Source organism: Talpa occidentalis, unplaced genomic scaffold (assembly GCF_014898055.3).
Source record: "Talpa occidentalis isolate TD23 unplaced genomic scaffold, MPIMG_talOcc4v2.1 talOcc4.8, whole genome shotgun sequence".
NCBI lineage: Eukaryota > Metazoa > Chordata > Mammalia > Eulipotyphla > Talpidae > Talpa > Talpa occidentalis.
In genome coordinates this window covers 27101923-27126757 of record NW_023605194.1, presented here as the reverse complement: position 1 = coordinate 27126757, position 24835 = coordinate 27101923, and the positions used below count along the sequence as shown (strand labels likewise).

At 34.3% G+C, this 24835-nt stretch overlaps 1 protein-coding gene across 3 annotated transcripts in view; it reads left to right on the top strand.

Annotated features, from left to right (window-relative positions):
• The window catches only part of HECTD2 (HECT domain E3 ubiquitin protein ligase 2), a 64079-nt gene that overhangs the window by 24248 nt on the left and 14996 nt on the right, over positions 1-24835 (top strand). For 2 of the 3 annotated variants that reach the window (XM_037497934.2, XM_037497936.1), the window contains exons 3-11: positions 5702-5837; positions 6520-6622; positions 7059-7148; positions 11612-11676; positions 16061-16106; positions 17700-17809; positions 19155-19303; positions 20155-20278; positions 22196-22295. In XM_037497934.2, coding sequence (XP_037353831.1) covers positions 5702-5837; positions 6520-6622; positions 7059-7148; positions 11612-11676; positions 16061-16106; positions 17700-17809; positions 19155-19303; positions 20155-20278; positions 22196-22295 — 923 coding nt within the window. The remainder of the gene's footprint in view (positions 1-5701; positions 5838-6519; positions 6623-7058; positions 7149-11611; positions 11677-16060; positions 16107-17699; positions 17810-19154; positions 19304-20154; positions 20279-22195; positions 22296-24835) is intronic. The other variant, XM_037497935.2, reaches the window with a different exon arrangement.

Genomic DNA, 24835 nt, shown 5'->3' with positions numbered 1-24835 from the left:
TTTATACCAGTAGAAAATCTGTTGTTATTTAATAATGGAAATAATATGGGTTTATAACTTGATAGGCTGGGTTTGAATCCTTATGAACTATATGAGAATGCAAAAGTTATTTAGCTCTTCTGCATTTGTTTTCCCACCTGTAAAATAGGATAATAAAGAAGCTACCTCATAAAGTTGTAAGGATAACATAAATGCAGAGTATAAATGTAAAGAAAGCTCTTGAAAGTATTCCACTCAATACCTTCTGAAATGCAGTAAATGGGAATAATACTGCATAGAAGTGCCTAAGTTACAGGGAAAGGGATTGTGATGGAGTGGGAGTTTCAATTACTTTTTACCTCATCGGTAACTCTTCACAAATTTTGAAAAATTTGAAATGTGACAAATACAGAAGAATGTAATCAACATTTGTATATAGTTTTTTTTTTTTTACAATTTATTTATTTATATATTTTTTACAACATTGTTCATTTTTAAACATTTGTTTTCTCCTTCCCCCCACAAGGTGTAGTCCCCATAAAATATTCTTCACCCATGTACCCATGCGCCATCACCACAGTCCCCTGTGCTCCTCTCTCCCTCCCTTTGATCCCTCTCCCTCCTCCTTCCTTGCAGGATGTCTCTGGTTTTTTTTGTTTTTTTTTTTAAATAATAAATTTTATTTTTATATTCCCCCATACAATTGCAAACGCCCCATTCTGACCCCAATCCTTCCCCTCCCGCCCCCCACCCCCCAAAAAGTGTCTCTGGTTCATAGTTTTTTGTTGATTTTGATTTTCACTTTCTTATATTCATTTTCCTGGTCCCTTATTTAAGTTTTCTAGATTCCTGCTATGAGTGAGACCATCCGGTATTTTTCTTTTTCTTTTTGGCTTATTTCGCTGAGCATGACCCCTTCCAGTGCCATCCATGTTGCTGCAAATTGCATGTGTTTATCTTTTTTGAACATTTGTATATAGTTTTAATAATAATAATAATCAAATGAAAATGCATGAACTTAGCACTCAAATTTGTTTAAAAAAGAAACAAAACAGCCCCTTAAAAGCCCCACTGAGCCTGCCTCAATCATATTGTCCCGCCTTTTTGTCCAGAGATAACTTCTATTCCCTTGATTTAAAAAAAAAGAAGTTCCTGGGGGCCTCCCTGGTGGCGCAGCGATTGAGTGCTGGGTTGCGAAGCTGCCCGCGGCCTCTGCGGCGCCGGTTTGATCCCCGGCTGCTCCCCGGCCACCAGAGGAGGGTCCCACATGGCGTGCAGACCTCTCCTGCCGCCCGCTGCTCCCCTCAGCAGTGTACTTCGGTCCTTCTGCCTGCTCTGCTCCCCGCTCTGACTCTGGTGAATTCTCTCACCCTCCCGCACTTCTGACTGTACCCAGTGCATGTATAAACAAAAACAAACAAACAAATAAATGAATAAATAAAACATGCCTCTATTAAAAAAAATTTAAAAAAAAGTTCCTTTATTTCCATTGTACATCCATAAACAATACTGTTTAGTTTTGAGAAACTAAGTAGCAAGCACAAACCTTGGAACCTTGTTAACAACTGACTTTGGCCATCTCTTTCAGTTCATATGTCAAAACTAAGACCTAAGGCATTTCAATGACTTACCTAAATGGAAGAAAGTAACCCAGCCAGCCATAGGAACTAGTCTCTTTACTAGTTCCTTACTTACTTCCAAGGCTGGTGCTTTTTCCATCAATTATTTAATGGAAGATTATTAGAGATGAAATTTAGAGTATAACATTTACAATAGTGTATCACCAGCAGCAAACCTTTTATATCAGTGTTTCTTCTCCAGTATAGAGGCATAGGGAATGGAGGACTGGGTTCCTCCTACTGAGCACTCAACCTACATAGAAACTCTTGTTCACCTCTGATACTGCTGTTGCCATCTGTACTAGCTGACTTGGAACAATCTTTAGCCTACTAGTCATGTGCCAAATGTGAGTTTTGTGGAAAGCTACATATTACTAGTTTCCAGCCAAAATTAGTCTCTGATAGCTTCTTGAAAACAGCTGGCAAAATTTGGCTCATCTCATACCCTTATACATAGTTGTATTATGATCTTCAGATTTTTTTCAATATATTGCCAGCTCCCACCACAATCCTTATTCTTCTTACACTGGCTTTGCGTATTTTACTTAATGTTTCTAAGCAACCAACTAAAATTGGCAACACTATATTTAAAGAAAGGGAAAATGATTACTGCTTATCAATTAATACAGAGAGTTCCCAAGTACTTGCTGAGTGAAACCTAAATGACAGGTTTTCACTGGTAAATATATTTTGGCCTTTTTCTAGGTATTATGATGTCCTATATTACAGAAAAAGCTGCATATGATAGGACAAAAATTTGCCTGTTCTATTTATAATATCAGTTTGAGATTTAATTAATCTCTCATCACCAGTTATTGATTTTCTCTTTTGAATTAGATTTAATAACCATCTGTGAGAACAGGCTGAAAGCCCGTCTCTGGAAACAATGCTTTAATAGTCAGGGACATGAGAGCAGCTGTGAGCTGTTATTCTTCCTTTCTTAATAGCTGAATGTCACATCCTGCAGTTTGGCTTTCATTCACTAATATGAGGGGAGAGACTGCCTTTCTTTCTGACTCAAATTCCATTAACATAGTACGTTAACACTATGAGTTACTCTTCAGTCCAAGTTACCTTCTGAACTAAAAATATCTCATCTCGGTCTCTGGTTGTAACCTCACCCTACAGTCCTCTTGGCCTTGGCTTTACTATTCTTTTACATAAGGATCTCCCCACTTTTAGGCTTTGCCAAAATCTAGTTCTGTTACTAACTAAAATTCCATTTCCACCTCAGCATGATATTAATAAAAATGAGTGGGTATAAAAATGTGTATATATGCTCTGTGGGCGAATAAGTTAATTTTATTTGAATGAGTCTGTTTGTATCTAATAGTGGGTGTATATAGCCAGGTTGAGAAAGGTGTGGGAAGGGATAGGAAAGGGTAAGCCTGTTGAAGAGGAAGAGAAACTGTAGAGGAGCCTCAAAAGATAATGTAGTAACACTGGTATTGGGAAAAGGAGACTTTTTATCATCTATTTCTTTTCTGCTGAGAAGCCATTTCATTCCTGTTAGTAAAGATTTCTAAACATAATCCATAAGGAATTATTTGCAGAGATATATACTTTCATTTGCTGAACATTTGTCTACTTTATACCTAAAGTACATATGACTGGAAGTTGGATAGTTCTGTATTTGCTGAAGGACCTAAAAATTATAGGCTGAATTAAAGCACTTTTTAAAATCTTGTCACCACCAATGTTCTCTCTTCTAAAACCAGTGAAGAGGGGCCTCCCTGGTAGCACAAGGGGTTAAGCGCCGCACTATGAAGCAATCCGCAGCCTCTGCAGCATGAGTTCAATCCCCAGCCCGCCAGAGAGAACCACATGGTGAATCAGACTTGTTCCCCATTCTGTCTCTGGTGAATCCTCTTACCCACCTCCCCATACCTCTGGCCTGTACCCCAGTTCTTGTATAAATAAATAAATAAATAAATAAATAAATAAATAGTAGGTAAACAACAGATTCTGTGAAGGTAGTAGCAGAAGCATTGTTTTTTTTAATCTTCCCGAATTCCCAAGAAAACAGACCAACTATATATAGCAAATTAAAAATCAGGGGCATCATTTACAACAGAATTAAGTGATAAAATGTTCTCATAAACCCCAAAAGATAAACAGGACAAATCACCAAAACTGTAAGTTTACTATGGAGTTAGCTTCTGAACAGGAGGAAACAGCAGGAAGGAAACATTGGGGCTGTTTGACAGACCTGAGAACAGAAAAACTTCAAAAATACTGTGTGGGAAAAACAGGAGGCAAATCTTAGCAAAAAGGCTGACTAAGAGGGGTGTAGCCTAGAACAGGGGGCTCAGAATGAGCCTAGAATGCAGAGGGCTTATGTGAAGATCTTAACAGATAACCCCTAGGAATTCTTTTTTTTTTAATATTTTATTTTATATAAATCTTATATCATTGCTCATCTTTGTACAATGTATGCATTTTCATTTTGGTTATATTCCCCATACAACTGCACCCCCCCACCATTTTGACTCTAGTTCTTCCTCTCCCTGCCCCTCCCTCCTCCCACCCACCCCATAGTGTGTCTGGTTTATAGTTGCTTGTTGATTTTGATTATTACTTTGTATGGATTAGTCTTTTTCCTGGTCTCTTATTTAGGTTTTCTAAATTCCTGCTATGAGTGAGACCATCTGGTATTTTTCTTTTTCTTTCTGACTTATTTCGCTGAGCATGATCCCTTCTACTGCAAACTGCAAATTCTTTATTTGTTTATTTTTATTATTTATTTATTTATACATACATACATACATACATACAAGCACTGGGTACAGTCAGAAGCGCGGGAGGGTGAGAGAATTCACCAGAGCCAGAGCGGGGAGCAGAGCAGGCAGAAGGACTGAAGTACACTGCTGAGGGGAGCAGCGGGCAGCAGGAGAGGTCTGCGCGCCCTGCGGGACCCTCCTCTGGTAGCCGGGGAGCAGCCAGAGATCGAACTGGCGCTGCAGAGGCTGCGGGCAGCTTCGCAACCCAGCTCAACCGCTGAGCCACCGGGGAGGCCCAAGTTGCGAATTCTTAAAACTAACTGACTAGTGCTTCCTTCCAGTGTAGGGTCTCCAGGGTCCCCAGGGTCCCCATACTGATTAGAATCAAATTTTGAGCAGTGCTGGGAAAGAGGACACCTGAACAAAAGTGAAGGATGGAAAACTGACAGTGAAAGCCAACATAAATCAGGGTTGTAAAAGCTCAAAAATGAGAAGCAAAGGAAAGAATTAAGAGAATGAGAGAAATTAACTAAACTTGAAATGGGCAGTCTATCCAACACAAGTGTGTGAAGGGGTAGGGGGTGTGGTGTCAAAGGGCACTGATAACAGTCTATACCTTGAATGGTTAATGCTTTCAGAAGTATTTGTGTTGTAATAATTCATTAACCCACATATTTAATTTTGTATTTGTTTTATTTCATAATTAAAGGTTATGAAAGGCGCCATTTTTGTCTAACATCAAGGTAAATTGGTGGTAGGTCTCTCACTGTAAAGTATAAAATACATTCAAGGTTTTTCTGTTATATGATCCCAAGGTAAATGCAGTACAAAATCGTCTTCTGTTCATGTTGAAATAACCAGGCATTTTATAATATGAAAAAGTCTATGACTAATTACACTGAATGTATTTTATACTTAACAGAAAATGAACTGGTAAATACTTGAAAAAATAAAGAAAAAATACTTTTAAAATTGCACACAAATTGATAAGAAAATCCTAAAAAGCCAATTAAGAACTGCTGAGGACATAAATTATTTGTATATTGCTCAGAAAGCTAATAAACATCAAAAAATTAAGATTCACTAAAATATTCCTTGAAAGACAGCTTTTGGGAAGGGGAGGGAGAAAAGAAGTTCTACATTAGCTCTACAGATAACTTTTAGTGTAAGATAGATCCTAATGTCTGCTTTGGGAAAAATTAGGGAGGGGAGATTGCAATAGACCCTAAAATAAATGCCCCTCACTCTGGTAGGTTTTTCTGTTATATGATCCCAGGTAAATGCAGTACAAAATTGTCTTCTGTTCATATTGAAATAACCAGGAATTTTATAATACATAAAAGTCTATGACTAATTACATTGAATGTATTTTATTCTTCACAGTGAGAGACCTACCACCAATTTGCCTTGATGTTAGACAAAAACAGCGCCTCTCTCTTGATGCATCATCAGAAATGAAGGCCCCAGTTCTTCCAGAACCTGTCCTTCCTACCCAGTCCAAAACTATGAAAGACTTTCAGTAAGTTTCAGTCATTATTATATGTATACATATGTTCGTGTGTATGTCAGCATTTTGTATAATTTAGGATCTTTGTATGAGAAACTGATTGAAGATGTCATCTACTCTGATATTTTAAAGAGAAAAAATTCTATTATCACTACCTTTTTCTCCTTTTGCCTGTTTTGACTCAGTTTCTCTTAGTTAGTGTTTCTTTTGCCGCAACATTAATTACCCTTTACCTGTTATTTATAAATTTGTTTTCACCTTCAACTTGAGACATCTACTCTTTTGTGTCTTCGTGCTTAGCTAATGTCTTATAATGTTCCACAAGTTCAATGTCATCTACTCTGATACATAAACTGCATAAGTTATGTCACTACTAAAAAAAAATAAAACTAAATGGTTACCTGCAGGATTAGTGAAAGTTGAGAAAGTAGAAACAGAATGTAAACAAAATCTCTCAAGAAGTTTGGTTACGAGAAGACTTAATTGTAAGGAAAGTGTCAAGAATAAACTTTCTGAAAAAGCAGAACTGTAAATTCATAAACTATTTAAGTGGAACTATTTAAATGGATATTTATGTATTTAGCTTCAGTATTCCAAACTGCATGTTTGGTGACATTTATTTATAAAAACAGTAAAGCTATTTTAGCTGAATAATATTTCTATATGGTATGGTTAATGTATGTTTTTATTTTAGGGAAGATGTAGAAAAAGTTAAGTCATCAGGAGATTGGAAAGCAGTACATGATTTTTATCTAACAACATTTGATTCTTTCCCAGAACTAAATGCAGCATTTAAGGTAATAATACATATAACACATTTTTCACTTTTGATTTTAAATTTTATTTAATTACTATAAATTTACCTCTTTTTTCTAATATCGACTTAAATTGCTGTTTAAATATAAATATGTATTAATATCTGAAATTATATATATCAAGTAAATATTACTTAGTTAATTAACAATTGGTTTTATTTGTACTAATGTTGATGCTGTCTTCATTCTTTCAGTTTTAAAAAGATATTAAAATAATCCTTCATTTTTATTTTCATTTTAAGCAATTTTTTCACTAAAAGTTCTTTTTTTCATCACACTAAATGGTATTAGAAATCATGAAGGAATAGTTATGTTTCAAATCTTACTAAGAATACAGTCAGCCCTGTATGAGGGGATGTAGTGAGGACATGACTTTAGACCTTAAAATGTTATATACACTTAATTCTTTAATTTGCAGAAAGATGCCACCGCTTCATTTAATACCATAGAAGACTCTGGGATTAATGCTAAATTTGTGAATGCTGTATATGATGCATTACTTAATACTGTAAGTATTCTTCATGAACACACAAAAAAAATAGTTCAATTCTTTGTCTCTTCTGTATTTCAAAAGCAACCACACTAATATTGTAAAAATCACCTAGCAACATAATTATATTAGAAACTGATACAACTTTTTTTGAAATTGATATAACTTTATAGTAAATTTAGTTGGAATTTTCAGTTATATTTTTATTTTTCTAATTAAATGAGAATTAATCATGAAATACTTTTGTGTCCATTCTTTGTTTAGAAGGCCTTGCTAAAATAAAATCATACTTCCTTACTCAGCAAAAGTTATTTGATTGTATTGGCGTGCACTGAATCTGTAAATGAGTGGTTTTCAAACTTTGTGCATATATCAGAATCACAGAAGGACTTGTAAAAATAAAAAGAGTTTCTGGTTCCCAAGAGTTAACATTTGTGACAAGTACCCAGAATGTTATGATACTCTGACCCAAGACCCAGATTTTTGAGAATCCCACTGCTGTAGATCAGTTTGTGAAAAATATTTAATACATGAGTGTGGTCTGTGCCTCCAATTACCTAGATCCTCTTTAGTTTCTCTTGACTTGTTCCCAAGAGTTAACATTTGTGACAAGTACCCAGAATGTTATGATACTCTGACCCAAGACCCAGATTTTTGAGAATCCCACTGCTGTAGATCAGTTTGTGAAAAATATTTAATACATGAGTGTGGTCTGTGCCTCCAATTACCTAGATCCTCTTTAGTTTCTCTTGACAGTTCTTTATAGTTTTCTGATTAAAGGTCTTACACATATAAGTTTCCCCCACTATTCAAAAGCAGAATAGTCCTAGTTGGTATGATTTGGTAGATTATTTTGGGTGACTGGGAATGCTATTACCACTAATTTAAGTGGAAAAAAATTTAAACAGGTAGTGGAGGTGACCTGTTTTATTACATTTATTTCTAGGTAGGTGATTTTTTAATGTTATTTTATTTTCTGATTGTTACTAGTATATGGAAATACTTATTTACCTTTAGTTACTTTGCTAAATTCACTCAATTCTAATAGTACATCTACTGATTTATTTATTTGGAATTTCTATAAAGACAGTCTTGTCATTTGTGAAAAATGAGTTTTATCTCTTTTCCATCCTTATATCTTGTATTATGAATGGGTGCATATAAGAATTTTCCCTATTGTACTGGCCTAAGACCTCTTGTATATTTTTTAACAAAAGAAGTAATGGCATACATATTTGTCGTAATCTCAGTACCTCACTGTTAAATATATGAAAGGGTACTTAGTAATAGTTGTCATCAGAAAAGTGAAAATAACATTATATATCATTTAACAATTAGTACAAAAAAGTTTTGAATATCTTACCAAGAACTGGTAATATTGTGAGGTAACTATAACTTTCATACATTGATGAGGATGAGAGAAGTATACACAAGTACAACCACCTTGGAAAACTAATTGGCTTTATTTACTAATACTAAGAATATGCATACATTTGACCCAAAAGTTCCACTCCTCAGGACATATCTCCCAACTTCTTTTGACTTAGAAGGAAGTTAATGTTTTATAGACACTATAAAATTAATTCCTTAATTTGAGGGAAGATGGTAATGAAACAGAAAAAAACCTGTTCTAAATAAATACCACAATTATACTGTTAAAAAAACTAAGCCAAGTAATTTTCATCCATGGTATGTTATATGTCTTAAACCTAAAGATATTTTCAGATAAATAAATCTTCAACTTAGCTTTTTATTTTTCTCTCAGTGGTATGGGTTAACAAATCTGAAACTACTTGTTGAAATAAACAAATAAGTAAACATATTGGTGATCTTTGGAGTCAGGTTCCTCACTTTTAGAGAAGGGAAGATAAAAATACATGAGGGGAAAGACTGAAAATAAACCAGGATGTAAAGGCATCATCATGAACTCAGGGATCTTAATAAGTAGATACAAGAGATGTGTGTGTGTCTCTGTGCGTGTGTATGTGCGTGCGCACTTGCATATCTACCCAAAATCCTTATTCATAATTCCCCCAAATTGTAATCAACCCAGATGTCCTTTAATAGGTGTATGAAGACACAAACTGGTATGTCAATACAACTGTGTATTATTTAGCAAAAAGAAGAAATGAAAAGACATGGGGAATCTTAAGTAGAAATTGTTCAGTGCACAAAGCCAGTCTGAAAAGACTATATATTCTATGATTTCTACTAATGTAACATTTTGAAAAAGACAAATTTGATGGAGATAGTAAAAATATGAAGGGATAGGACCAAGAGAAAGAGATTAGTGAAAAGGTGGAGTAGAAAGGATTTTCAGGACAGTGAAACTTTTCTGTATGATACTATAATGTTGCATACATTTGTCAAAACCCAATTATAGGATTATAATAAAGAGTAAAACCTAACATAAACTATGAACTTAGGTAATAATAATGTTATCAGTATTGGTTCAATAGTAACATGTACTGCATTAATGCAAGATATTAATAAGAGAAACTATGAGGGTAACTGTACTTTCTCCCTTCTCTTAGTTTTTCTGTAAAACTAAGACTGCTCTAAAAAATAAAGTCTTTACTAATAGAGAAAATGGGGACATGACAAAGGAGGCAGCTTTAAAGCATAATCACAAAATAGAAGGATTTCGGTTAATGGGATTATCAACAATGAGCCTATCTAGAATAATTGGTCAGGTTTAACACCAAATAGATGTTTTAGAAGTGGATAATGGTGTTTCTATATGCAAACAATGAATTGGGAGAGAAAGAAACCAAGAAAAAATACCATTTATAATTTCATCAAAATAATACCTAAGAATAAACTTAACAAAGGAGGTGGACCTATCCGACAAAACTAAGACATTATTAAAAGAAAGAGAAGGCCTAAAGAAATGGAAAAGATATGCCCTGCTCATGGATTGGAAGGATTAGCATTGTTAAAATGACTATCTGAAAAGCAATTGTGCAGCTCCTATCAAAGTTTCAATGGCACTTTTCAAAGAAATACAGGGAACATTAGTAAAATTTACATGGAACCACAAATGACCCCAAATAGCCAAAATAATCTTGACCCCCCCCCAAAAAAATTACATGCCCACATTTCAAACTATACTACAAAACTATCATGATCAAAACAGCATGGTAATGAATAAAAATACAAACACATATAATGCAGTAGAATTGAGAGCCCAAAAATAAATCCAGTTACTGATATAGCTAATCTATAATAAGGCAAAGGAGCCCAAAGTATACAATGGAGAAAGGAGAGTCTCTTCAATAAACGGTGTTGGGAAAACTGAACAACCATATGCAAAAGAATGAAACTAGACTACTGTCTCACACCATGTCAAAATTTAACTCAAAATAGATTAAAGTCTTGGATGTAAGGCCTGAAAACACGGGCAAAACACTCCATAACACTGTCTTCAAGGATGTCTTTGGAGACTCTACTGCAATGGCAAGGGAGACAAAAACTAAACAAATTGAACTGTCAAACTAAAAACCTTCTTCAAAGTGACAGAAACTATCATTAAAACAAAAAGACACCCTACCAAATGGGAGAAAATATTTGTACATCACATATCTTATAAGGGCTGCTGCTTAATATCTGCAAAGAACTCATACAACCCCAAAAAAAACCCCGTCAAAAAATGGGCAGAGAATTTGAATGGGTACTCTCCAAAGACAACATACAGATGGCCAAGAGGCACATGAGAAAATGCCCATCATTATTTATCATCAGGGAAATGCAAATCAAAACCACAATGAGATACCACCTCACACCTGAAAGACTGGCCCATATCAGACCAGAAACATGATGGAGAGGGTGTGAAGAAAAACCAGTTCTGGCACCTTGTTAGTGAGACTGAAGACTTATCCAGGCACTATGAAAATAGTATTGGTGGGGGGGTTCTCAAAATATTATAAATAGGTCTACCATGTAATCCAGCAATTTCACTTCTAGGTAGCGACCCAAAGAATACAAAAAAAACACTAATTTGAAAGGGCATATGTATGCCTATGTTCATGACAGCACCATTTACAGTGGCTAAGTTATGGAGACTGTGAAGCTGTCTGCAGGCTTTGCAGCACTGGTTCGATTCCTGGCCGGCCAGGAAGATTCCCACATGGTGTGACAGACATCTCCTGTCGCACCTGCTGCTCCCCTCAGCAGTGTATTTCGGTCATCTGCCTATTCTGCTCCCTGCTCTATCTCTGGTGAATTGTCTCACCCTCCTGCGTCTCTGGCAGGTACCCAGCTCTTGTATAAAAATGGATAAATCTTTAAAAAAAAAAAAAACAAAAAAAAAACCTAGAAATCTAACCATAGAATTAAGATTACCAGAGGGGAAGGTGGGGATTAGAAGACAAAGAGAGGAAGTAACCCAGTGGACTATGGTGGAGGGTTATTGGTGCTCTGATGGTTAGTGTGGTATGGTAACATGTTTCCTAATTATCTAGTAACTTTCTTTTTGCTTACAGCCTCAAGACATTCAGAAGACAGTATTAAAGGGAATCATTAATAGCCTGTTACGAGAATGGAAAGGGTAATTATAACTAATATTTAGCTAATCAGTACTGATGGTTAATTTACACATCCCATAAACCTTGAATGTATCTATATATTTTACTTTCAGGAAAGATTTAATTGAATTATAATGAGAAACTTAGATCAGAAACAAATTATAAACCATTTATAAAGTTTTGTTAGAATTTTCAGAAGGATCCTTAGGTAGGCTTCAGAGGATCTGTGAGTGCTTTAAAATTTTGTATAAAATTTGTGTGCCAGATATATGTACTTTACAAAAATGGAATTGGTACATGAAATACCATGGAGATAGAATTTAACCTTGGACTTCCTAGTACCCAGGGCAAAATTTTTCATATTTCTAATATAAAGAAATGTAAGCTTAGCTGCTGAAATACTTTTCCTTGAAATTAAATATTGAAATGGTTTTTATATAAGGAATGATGGATAATATAATTGATAATATTTTGAAGTATAATTATGTAGAATACATAAAAATGTTCAAGTGTTTTGTAATATTAATTGTACCCTATGTATTTTAATAGCATTTTCTGATTTTCAAAGAAATTCATGATTTTTATACAAAATTTAGAAAAGGCAGAATAGTATAAAATGTTAACATTTTGTAGTTTTTTTCTAGTCACCCTTTTGGAACAGTTAAAATACTATATACTTTCATTTAATATTCAACAGTATTCCCATTTCATTATTCTAGTAATAAATTTGCATTTTCCTTAAGCCATATTTTTAATGTGTGCCTAGTATTCTAGCATATGCATGTACCTAATCATTCACCAAGGGCTGGTCAATAAGGTTGTTTGTGTAATATCAGTGAACATTTTTGTACAAAAAAATCTTATTTCTGAATGTTCATTTAGAAATGTCCTAGAAGTAGAATTACTGCATCAGGGTGTAAATACTTTAACATGCTTAACTATATCCTGCCAGATTACTTTCCAAAACAGTTATGCCAGCGCACACTCCTAACAGCAGGATGTAAGTGCCTGATTGACTGAGCCCTCAATAGTATCGCATAACAAAACTTGACCTAAATAGATATGTGAAAAATGAATCCATTTCCTTAATACTAGTGAGGTTAACACTTGCCACTTATTAGCCATTTATATTTCTGCTTTAATAAATAAATTATGTAACTTTTTTCCATTAGAGATTTGCCCTTTTTTTTTTTTCTGGAACTCTTGCTTTGTTATATTAGGAAATTGACCATTTTGTATTACGTGCATTTTCCTGTATTTTTGTTTGAGAAAGTCATTTACTGTCCTCTGAGAGAAAACAAACCTGTTATTTCTCAAGTTTATTGTCTGAAGACAGAAGGGTGAAGGCCAAATAGGACCTTAGTCAAAATATCATCAAAATAGAATCAAAAACATTCTGAAAAGTCAACCCATGCCCACATCCAATAAGTGATAGTGAAGTTTTAAAACAGGAAAGGGCAGGGAGGCAAAGGTGATAGTTAAGTGTTGGGGCATGAAGATAGAGCAGCATGAATGGCATGGAGAGCTGATCATGTAAATGGTGTCAAATAACAGAACATCTTTTGATATCATGACTATAGATTTTAAAATGGTGGGTATATTCCTTCATTTTACTTTGATAAAATATAAGCTCATTATTGAAATGATGCATATCAGATCTATTTTCTGCAAACCAAATGATTTAGATACATATATTATGCAGTCACTGATTTTGAAAACATAAGATTTATTTCTAATAGCAAAACTGCTAAATATTGCATTTAACATCAGATGAAAGGATTATTTAGCAAATGATGTTGAGAAGACTATTTGGGGGGGGAGTCAGATTTTGTTATGTTCACTGAGAGTCCTTTTATAAACTGGTGTCAGCTCTCTTAACATTTACTATACAGGTTCTGTCCTGTTCTTCCTCCCCTTTAGTGTTTTGTTATTGACTCAGTATTCCTGTTCATGCTTCTGATTTTGTTCCTGTTGTAACTTTGCTTAGGGTTTTGTGTTTTACTTTTTCTTTTCTTGTAAAAGAACTCCTTTCAGTATCTCTTACAGATAGGGCAGGTATGGTGCTAATAAACTCCATTACCTGCTCTTTGTCTGGGAAAGCCTTTATACCTGAATGGTAATTTTGCAAGATGGAGTGTTCTTGGCTGGCAGCTCTTGTCTTTTAGGATTGTGAACATTTCATACCAGTCTCTTCTTGCCTGGAGGGTGACTGGAGTAAAATCAAAGGAAAGCCTAATTTGAATGCCTTTGTAAATTATCTTCTTTTTGGTGGCTCCCTGTAAATTTTTTTATAATCTTTGATTTTTATAACAATGATGTGTTTGGTGTAGGTTATTTTGCATTAAGAAGTTTGGGTGTTCTCTGTTTCCTGGATATTCATACTTATTCCTTAGGTTTGGGAATGTTCAGCTATTATTTATTTGAATAGGATCTCTGCTCCCTTCTCGCTTCACCTTTTGGAATACCTATTATCATTATTCCTCTTCTAATTGAGTGTGGTATTTTTCACAGTGGTCCCTCAATTTTCCTAAGTCTTATTTCTCTCTGGTTTTCCACTTGGGTGATTAGTATGTATGAATCTATTCCTGAAATTCTCTCCTCTGCAAGTTTAATCTATTTAAAGTGCTTTCTGTATTGTCTTCATTTCAGTCAACATCTCTCTTTGTTGTCTTTTAATATTTTCATTCACTTTGGTGAGGAACTCTTTTTGTTCCTGGATCTGCTTTCTAAGATCTTGGACCTTGCCTATCGTTGACTGATTTTCTAATAACTCATTTAGCACTTTTAATAATATTGTTTTTGTATGATAAGTCCTCTACTTCTGTATCCTTTATATATTCCCAGGACTTCTGCTTTTGCTTTTTCATCTTTTGTTCAGACTTTCCTTGCTTCTTAGGCATGTGTGTTGCCTTGTTTACTTTTTCACAATTGGGATTTAGTTTTGTTTCTCTTCTTTGTTTATCCTGACATGAGATGGGGCATGCAGGGAAACTGGGGCTTAAATCCTCAGTCTTGTTTAAGAATGGGGTAGGGACCTCCCTAGTGGTGGAAGGGGTTAAGATGCAGCACTATGAAGCTATCTGCAGCCATTGCAGAATGGGTTTGATTTGATCCCCGGCCAGGGAGGTGACCCACATGGCGCAGCCGACCTCTTCTGACTTGCCTGCTGCTCCCCTCAGCAGTGTATTTCCGTAGATCTGCCTGTTCTGTTCCCCACTCTGTCTCTGGTGAATCCTCTCAGCCCTCCGCACGTCTGGCCTGTACCCCAGTTCTTGTATATGTAAATAAATCTTAAAAAAAAAAAAGAATGGGGCAGCTTCTCTTCTCTCATCACAGCATGCTTCATTCAGTGCTTCAGTTTTTTTAACTTCCAGCCCTCCCTCTCTGCTGCTCTGTGATACCATGGGTCTTGTCCCACCAAGCTTGCATCTCCTAGCAAGTGGTCCACAGGGCTCAAGCTCCAGGACCCAGTTGGCCCTGCAGGGCAGGCAGGCAGGGAGGCACCCGAGCTGGCTGTATGCTCTGTTGCTAAGTAATGGCTATAGGCAATGGCCACCACCACAGCTACCCACTGCAGCTGCCTCATGCATAAGGGACCCAGGCTGCAAGTGCTGTGTGTGCCCACTAGATTCTTTACAAGATCACTCTCTTAGTAGTTCCTCCCTCTTCTGCTGGGTTTGTGACTGAGCCCGGGAGGGTTCCACCTGAACCCTCCCCAATTATATTATTATAATTGATAATATTTTGAAGTATGATTATGTAGAATACATAAAAATGTTCAAGTGTTTTGTAATATTAATTGTACCCTATGTATTTTAATAGCATTTTCTGATTTTCAAAGAAATTCATGATTTTTATAGAAAATTTAAAATTGTTCACTTACATCCAGGTGGGGACTGGGGAAAGCTTTCCTTGCCCACAGAATTCCTAGTGATCTAGACCAGACCTGCACCCATGCATGATTGCATTCTTTTTCTGAAAAATCCCTCCAAGGAAATTCAGCGTTCCCTGGTGCACCCCTTCGAGCCATGGAGGGCCAGCGCCACTTGTTCTGCAGCTGAGTTACCTATTAATACTTTCCTGGCCATGCTGCTCTTTGCCATCTCCCTCTCCTTCCCTCCAGCAGTGCAAGTCCTGCATGGAAAAGTCCTAGGTTTCTCCGAGGGCACTTCAAAATCTTCCTGATGATGTCAGAAACATTTCTTGGATGAATAATTCCTAACTCAGTTTTTAGGCATTTTTCAGAACCAGCTTGGAGCAGGCACAGAGGGACCTATATTCCCAGCACTTTATGGACCTGGTACTGTCTCAATAATAATAATAATTTAGTCTAGGTTCAGACTTCATCATTTTTATTAAGTACTGTAAAATTAAGCATTCATCTATAACCAATTGTTTCTTTTTCAGTCCACGAACAAAAGATGATCTTAGAGCATATTTTATACTTTTACAGGTAAGATAGCAAGAATTTATTTGAAGTTGTCTAATTCAGATCTCAATCTATTGCATGTATAATTGAAACGAAATCAAGTACTAAGAATTATTTTAAGCAACATCATTGATACTTTTTAGAGTATAATTAATTGTAACCAGAGAATTAAAGTTATAACAAATACATACTGGAAAGGTGAATATCTACAGGATTATATTTTAATTTGGTTCTTGCCTTTCTGCTGTGTTATTCTAGAACAAATAAAATAGAATTTCTTCCTCCTCTATTCAGTCTTTTTTTTATATATATAATTAGTTTTAATTGTATCTAAAACTTTACTTCCCGGATTAGTAGGTTTCTAACTTCTCCACATATTTTCAAAAATATTTAAATTATAATTCTAATGAAAAAATAAAATCAGTAGTTTATATTTGCTAAAGCAAAGATGATGAACTTTTCCTCTTTAGAGACACAGATTCATAGATACAGAAAATAAGGTAAGGTTCAGACAAATAAAAAGTAAGTTTTAGCTTTAATTATTTTTTAAGAAAGAAATGTTATTACCATAGCTAACATGCTATATTTGTATTATTTGTTACAATTTACTAAGTGTTCATGTATATTATCTCATTTAAAGGTAAGAAAAAGTTACATTAAGATATAGTGTTTAGTTCATTATTATGTCCAATTAAAGAAAAACATGCAGGGTAGGGATAGATGAAGGGGGAGAAAAGAAAAAAAGGAAAAGGGGGAAGGGGAAAATACACAAGAGATAGTAAAGAGATGTAAGGAAGGAAAATAGAGAGGTGAGGGGGATCAAGCAAAACTAGGAAAACAGGAAATATATGTATAGAAAGTAAAAGCTAGAAAATAACAACTGAAGCTCAAAGCTTTTCAGTATACTAGCCAGCAGTAAGCTTTGATCAGATCTCGTTCTCATGAGCCATCACTAGATGAAGTTAACAATTGGGGTCACCCCATAATTTTGAATTATCTGACTGATAAGTCAGTTTTGAAAAGTGCATGGTGCTCTCTTATTATTTATAATTGCAATTTATTTCTCGCTATTCATTTTTTCGTGACATTCTGAAATGTCCATTATGATGGAGTTTAAGATTTTGGAAATACAACTAGAGATTCTGCTTAGTGTACACAAGCGCTCCTTAAGTGTACCTTTAACATTTAAAAGTTGTCAGAGCTATTATGTGGTATTATTTTATTCCTTGTGAAATATGCAAGTTACTCATTTCACAGTAACAAAAATTTCACAGCCAACTTTTATGTCATTTTTATTGCTTTTTTTTAATCAAGGCGGAGCTATTTTTTGTTTAATTGGATGACAGTGGTTGCTCCCATTTTTAAGAGCCCTGAGCTAGGTATTTTACATACATTTTCTTTTTTAATGCTCAAAACAACCTTCTAAGTTAGATGTTATCATTCCCACTTTACAGATGAGGAAACTGATTTAATTAATGAAACAAATAAGATTATGCGTTAATGGATTTCATAATCACAAATTTAGTCTCCTGATTTTGCTACTTAACTCACTAAGCTTAGTGTTTTTCCTTTTACGTGTTAAAGTTTTAACAAAATTATCTTGACTGTCTTTTTCAGAATCCTCAGTTTAATAACACATCTACGTATGTCATCTATGCTCACTTGCTACGACAAATAACTACCTTAGCGGAAGCTGATCATCATTTCCTAGTTCACTGGTTTAAAAAGTAAATCATTCTATATTTAGAACTTTTATAATCTTACAACTTTAAGTTTGATACTAATAATTCTATAATACAATTTGTTAAATGTTTTAGATCTATAAAGAAGATAATTTTAATATCTGTTATTCATATAAGTAACCATTTGGCTTGTGCAAGCTGTTGTTGAGATCTCAATCTACAGCTTTTGCTTTTTATGTAGTACATTCCTATCATTGGTTTTTTATATCTCTAAAATGGCAACTGGAGTTGCTCAGACATTACTGTTTTAATTTGTATCTTATTTCCTATATGTACTTCAAAATCTCGCCATTATTTATGTGGTGCCTTTTCTATATCCAAAAAGTCTTTGTAAAATATAGGATAGTCATCTATCAATTTATAAAATATAATACTTTTTCACAGAATTACACTTCTGTTAACAATTACTGTATGATTAATAAAAATTAAAGAGGCAAGATATCTCCAAAATTAATTTTAAATACAGTGGTTCTCATTACTCACAATAGCTGTGTTCTATAAAGTTGCTGTGAACACTGAACTGGCAGATACTGAGCCTTTGCTCCTATGGGAATTACAGGGTTAGTTCCCTGTAAGCCTGTGATCACATTTTCATCAACTGATAAGTGTGTAAACTTGCTTTTTCTGTATTTCTATTTAGATACATGTTATTTAATATAAATATTTGTTCATTAGCATTGACCTCACAACCAACAGTACTATAATTCATTTCTGAATGAATTTTACCAAACACATATATTCTCCACAAGGCACATCACATCTTCTTGTACTTAGCCACTAACAGAACTTTAGCACTATATTTAGGAGGCATTTTTAAACAGTAATCACTAGCAAAAAGCACAAAATATTGAAAAACATCACACTCAATAGACAACATAAAGGACACTTCTTTACAGTATGAAACTTAAACAGGAAGACAATATCACCTAGTTATGCCTTGGCTGGGAATATGCACATAGGGCAACTCAATTTTTTTGCCACTCTTTGCATATTTGCAAATGACCTTGAAAGTGCTACAGTGATTTGGGGGTTACAGTTAAATTTTGCAAATAGATGAATCTGCAGATATGGAGTCCATGAATAATGAGAATTGACTTGAATACTTAAAGTCTTAAAAATGTTTAATGCTAACTTTACAGTAATTTTGATGTTTATCTCTTATTTAAGAAAGTAACATTTTGCATTTTTCAGGTATTTAACAATTTAAGAAGTAGAATTTGAGGATATATTCTAAAACTCTATGCATATAAGATGAATTTTGATAGCTAACAAATATATTGCCAAAATAAAATGGGAATTTTGACTGGCATTATTTCAAAATTCTTACCAGATTATCCCAGAAGAGGTTCAAACAATTGGTAGAAAGATTGCTGCAATTTATTTCTTTACGTCTGTTTCCTGCAAAACCTGAAGAATTTCCACCTATAACGAAATGTTCCTGGTGGATCCCATCAGCATCAAAAGTGCTGGCTTTACTTAGTAGGTTTTGTTAAGTTACCATCTTTTCTCTTTTGTTAAATATAAGGGACATATTTGTAAAGATCTTAAAGTACTATATAGGCATTCTTCCATTTTTAACCATTCCTTAAAAATGAAGAGTTGTAGTTTTGTTTTGATAACAAATTTCACAACTTCTAAGCATTAAAATATTTTATTGTTCAGTATTCTATATTGTTGCTATCAACTGCATATGACCTTCTAAGTACTGATTCCTAAGACTATAAAAACTCCCATTCATTCCTGAGCAGCACTAGGAGAAAAAACACTGATGGGGAAACAACATCAGTAGATAGCCTCTTCCCACTTCCTTTACTAGGGTATTATAATCCCCACCAAATTCTTTTATTTCTTAAGCAAGTAATTATTAGTTACAATATAACCACAATTTCAAACTTAACTTTTTTATTGGAGCTATAATTGCTTACTATAGAAATGCCTATATAGAAACTATATATGATGGGGATTCTCTGGTGGCTCATGGGGTTAAGCACTGCACTATGAAGCAATCCGCAGCCTCTGCAGCACGAGTTCAATCCCCGGGTGGCCAGGGAGCAACCCACATGGTGCAGCAGACCTCTCCTGGCTCGCCCGCTGTTCCCCTCAGCAGTGTACTTCGATCAATCTGCCTGTTCTGTTCCCCACTCTGTCTCTGGTGAATCCTCTCACCCCCCGCATCTCTGGCCTGTACCCCAGCTCTTATATGCATAAATAAATCAATCTTTTTTTAAAAAAAAAAGAAACTATATATAATGAACATTAAAAGTTCTTCATATCAGAGTGAATCATGCATGTGTTGGAAAAGATCATCATGTTAGAATTTATCTTTACAGATACTGCAAACAATTTTGTTCATCCTTCCCTTATTCCTTATACTGATTTCTATAATTCTACATTGGATCACATTGATCTCATGGAGGAATACCATACCTGGCAGAGCTTTGGAAATTCTCACAGGTACAGTCAAAAATTCATTTGATTACTCATCTGAATGAAATAATATTTAAAATAATGACTGGATTTAAAGTCTATATTAATAAAGTTAAAGGTATACATACCTTTATGTAAAACTTACAGTTTAGATATCTAGCCTTGAAATATTCTGTTTCTTAAAGCATTTTCTTTTTGTTACATTTTGAATTCATTTATGTGTTAATTTTGGGTGTGTGTGTGTGTGTGTAAAAGCATCTTTTTAGGAAGGGAAAGGTTCTATCTTAATGTGCAGTCTCTTATATCTTCTTATTCTGTATGCTATCCCACACAGAGGTCTGCCAACTTTTTCTGTAAAGTAATAGATGGTAAAAGTTTTTGGCTCTTTGGGCTACACAAGCTATAGTCTACCATTACAAAAACAGCCTTAGATTCCTTTTGTAAATGAATGTACTATAAATGAGTGTGTCTGTGTCATCAAAAACCTTTATCTGCAAATGCAGGTGGTAGGCCATATTTGTCCCATGAGCCACTATCTTATTTCATATCTGAGCACTCAGAACTGATTAAGAATGCAGTTTCTGGAGACCCTGGTCAGTCTAGCAGGTATTTTCTTGGTAAAGTTTATTTTACAAGAACATTTTTCTCCCACTTTAATTAACATGTAGCCAAAACACAAAACAACTCCAAGAGAAACTGTGTATATTTCATTGACAATTTTTAATACAGAACTTCTCTAATAACTACAGCATAGCATTGGTATACTAAGAATGAGTTACAAAGGAATTCTGATCCTGTGGGAAGCCAGCCAGGACTTAGCATAGGACCTGGAACCCTAGGGCAAATCATTTTTGTGTACCATTTGTGTAGCATTTTTGTGTACCATGCCAAGGGAGAGTTGAAATGCACTGTTACAAAGTACAGAAAAAGATACACACACACCCCCTACTAAATTAATTGCACTTCTTTTCATTTCCAATTTTTCAGTTAGCACTTAGTGAGTGAAAAATATTATACATTAGTACTGAACATCTCACTGATTTTTAGCAATTTCATTCCAAGGGTAAAGTCATTTCACTTTCAGTTCACACCAAGGCTATCTTTTTATCTCCTCTCATAATACCTTCATTGCATCCAATCAAGTCACAAATGTGCTGCTTGACTATACTTGAATTCCAACTATAACTGATGGATTCCTTGCTGTCACTTCTGAAGGGAGTCTAAATCCTGACCTGTCATCGCTGCCATGCTAGTTCTCTCTAAATGAATTCTCTCTGTGTAGTTTCTGATTTTTTAAAAGTAGCATAGAATGAGCTCTGACCCAGGAAATAAATTATTTTCATGACTTTTAATCATAATGTCCTTAACAAATACATACTTTTTCATGTTACTATACCATTAAATACAGTTTTAATAGCAATATACTTTTTTCCCTTTTATTGATCTTAAATTTATTACTTTGCCTTTTTTTCACTGCTGTAATTATTGCTAGATTCCCTTATTTCTAAAGTTCGCACATCAAAAATACTCATATAATAATGAGTTCTTACTTTAATTTCTGCACATGAATTTTTTGTCCTAATTCTTCATCAACACTTCCGCCTCCTGGTTCTGGTCTCAGCCATATTTTTTCACAGGTAATAATATACAAGTGACTATATACAAACTGAAATTATTTGTCTAAACAAGATAAGTAATTAGCACGTATCTTAGAACATTATATGTAGTTTCCTCTAGAGATTAAAGGCACTGAACAACTAGTCATGATACTTATTTCATAGGGCTATGGGGATTAAAGGAAATAAGGTACATAACATCATTTTGTAAATGGTAAAACACAATATGAAAGTAATGTTTTATGTCAACAAAAGGATACCTTAGGTTGCCTTAGTTTAACTTTGCTAAAAATACATCTTTTTGCTTTTTCTGTTTTCACTTATTAAGCAGGTTTTCCTTCTGTCAGTACCCATTCGTTATCTCCATAGCTGCAAAAAAAATCATTATTCAAAGAGACTCAGAACAACAGATGATAAGCATCGCAAGGGTAAGCCAGCTATGAAAACATATTTATGTTGACTATAATCAATATAGTTAATAACTAAGTCAAATGTCTTATAAATTTTTCTAATATAATCATGAAATGTTAAAATTCATATTATACTTCCCTATAATTCATGGACATGCTTAACCCTGTCTATGATATGGGGAAATATAACCCTCATCATCTTTTCATTATATTATAAATATTGCAGGAAGATTAAATGCCTCTCATAGATCAAGTACTGAGAATTTCTTGGACATCCTTTTGTAAATCTCATATTCCAGCAAAACTTTGGCAAAAACTACAATGAGAACAAGTGTCTTTATGAGTAATACACTTAAACCACTTTAACATTATTCTAAGTTTTATGAAAATCAAAGAGAAACAACCAAAATTTAGAAGATATAACAAAAGTTATAATCCTGGGAAAATGAAAAATAGTCTAAAGAAGGTAAAAGATGATTATTGATTCTTAGGAAACCAAAATACCTGGAGGCTATAGAAACTGGGGTAACAGGCAGGCCTAAGGCAAATCACGGAGCAGGAAGTTTATCTCTGGGCTTCAGCACAGCACAATAAAATTACATATTACAGAGCTCTAAACAATTTAATGCTGATATGTTTTGCATATTTGCTTTTGTGACATTACTCAGAACTTAAAAAAATGAGGGAAGACTGTAGTCTCCTTAAAAGAGACACACAATAGAGAAAAAGAAATTTTTTCCACGCCTTATCCAAGAATACAAAAGGAATCCTAAAACATAAATCATAATACTTCGAAACGTTATAAAAATAAAATTGTTCATTCTTTAGTAATTCAGTTCCCAGAGAGTATTTTCTTCTATAACAGAGGAAGACAAAAGATTAGAGTGGTAGGAAACATCCCAAAGCCAGCTTACACCGAATATGGGAATATCAAAAGGTACTTTATTGCTTGCATGTGCCAAGGACATTCCATAGCCACACTAACCCCCAGAAGAACTAAATTTTAAAATGTATATTTAGCAGCAGAAGTATTGCTTTATTTTGGATAGATACTGGCTTAAAAATTAGTCTACACACTGTGGGCCTCCCCTGGTGGCGCAGTGGTTGAGCGCTAGGCTGCAAAGCTGCCCGCAGCCTCTGCAGCATCGGTTTGTTCCCTGGCTGCTGGCGAGGATCCCACAAAAAAAAAAAAAAAATTAGTCTACACAGTCATTTTGACATTTTCTGTTATTTGCATTTATAAAGTATAACCTGCCTTCTTAGTACTTTTCCACCTTGGACTACGATATTTCTATTTGTAACAAAAAATCTGAGGAGCGAGTAGTTTATCTAAGTTTCTCTCTTCCTCAGAGAAACTTGGATAAATTTCCTGTGTCACTCACACTTAAGATACCAAATATCTTTATTTATGGAACTTTTTTCTTCCAGTATAGACTGTCAAAAGCTAAGTGTTCCACAGAACATTGACACAAATGTGTAGAGATTGAAGAGTCAGTGGCATTATCAGTCTTGTGGGTATTTCCCAACATTTTAACTTGTTAAATACTATACCACTTGGAATTAATGTCTGGTTACTATTTTGACACAAGGACAGCCATGTAGTTACTATAATCAAGAATTTATATGGTATAATCTAAATTACACCATCTATATTGCAAAAGAGATTCCTTAACCTAAAAATAATTTTCTCATCAGACTGAATCTGAAATTTTACAATTGTGGGGTTCTTTTATTTGAAGATTTTTCTATCAGATGTGAATTCCTAATAGAAGTAGCCTGTAAGGCTTATGTGGGGCCTTAAAATTTTATCCACTAAAGCAAATTGCTGCATGTATTTAAAATGCCTGAAATAGTCATCTTTTATCTAAACAATAATTTGTTTTCTTTGCTACCAAAGAAGATAAGGTAGACTATGAGGACTATTTAGATAAATGAAATATACAAGAATGTAGAGTTTATGATTGATACATAGCATTCATATTTTAATGTGTTGTTTTTTACACTTATTTTTTATATTTTGAAGAGATGTAAAATACATTTTTTAATCATCCATATTTCCATTACTCATAACTATTATTAATATTGTACTAAATATTCTTTTGATATTTTTCTGTTACCTTTTTTAAAAGGCTACAGAGCTGAAACAGTTATTGCAAACATAATTTTGTTCCCTGCTATTTATAGTTGTACCTTCCTCAAATATTTTTCATGTTCTTAATATAATTTTTTGACCATTTTTGATAGCTGTAGTATATTCCATTTCTAAATTTTCACTTTTATAGCTAATGCTGTGATGAATACCTTACCTGTATAAAATATTTAGTGTTTAGAATTGCTAGAAGTGGAATTACTAGGACAGAGGGTATGAATATTGTTAAGGTTTCTGATAAGTGTTAACAAAGTACTTTTTAAAAGTAAGCAAACTGCTTTGAGAATAAATTCAGTATCTAAGGAAGCTTAGGCCAAGTTTAACATCAGAAATACGTACCTTATTTCAAATGTTTCCATTTTATGTTTGTATTTATTAGACGGAAATAAACCAAAAATTGCTATTTAAG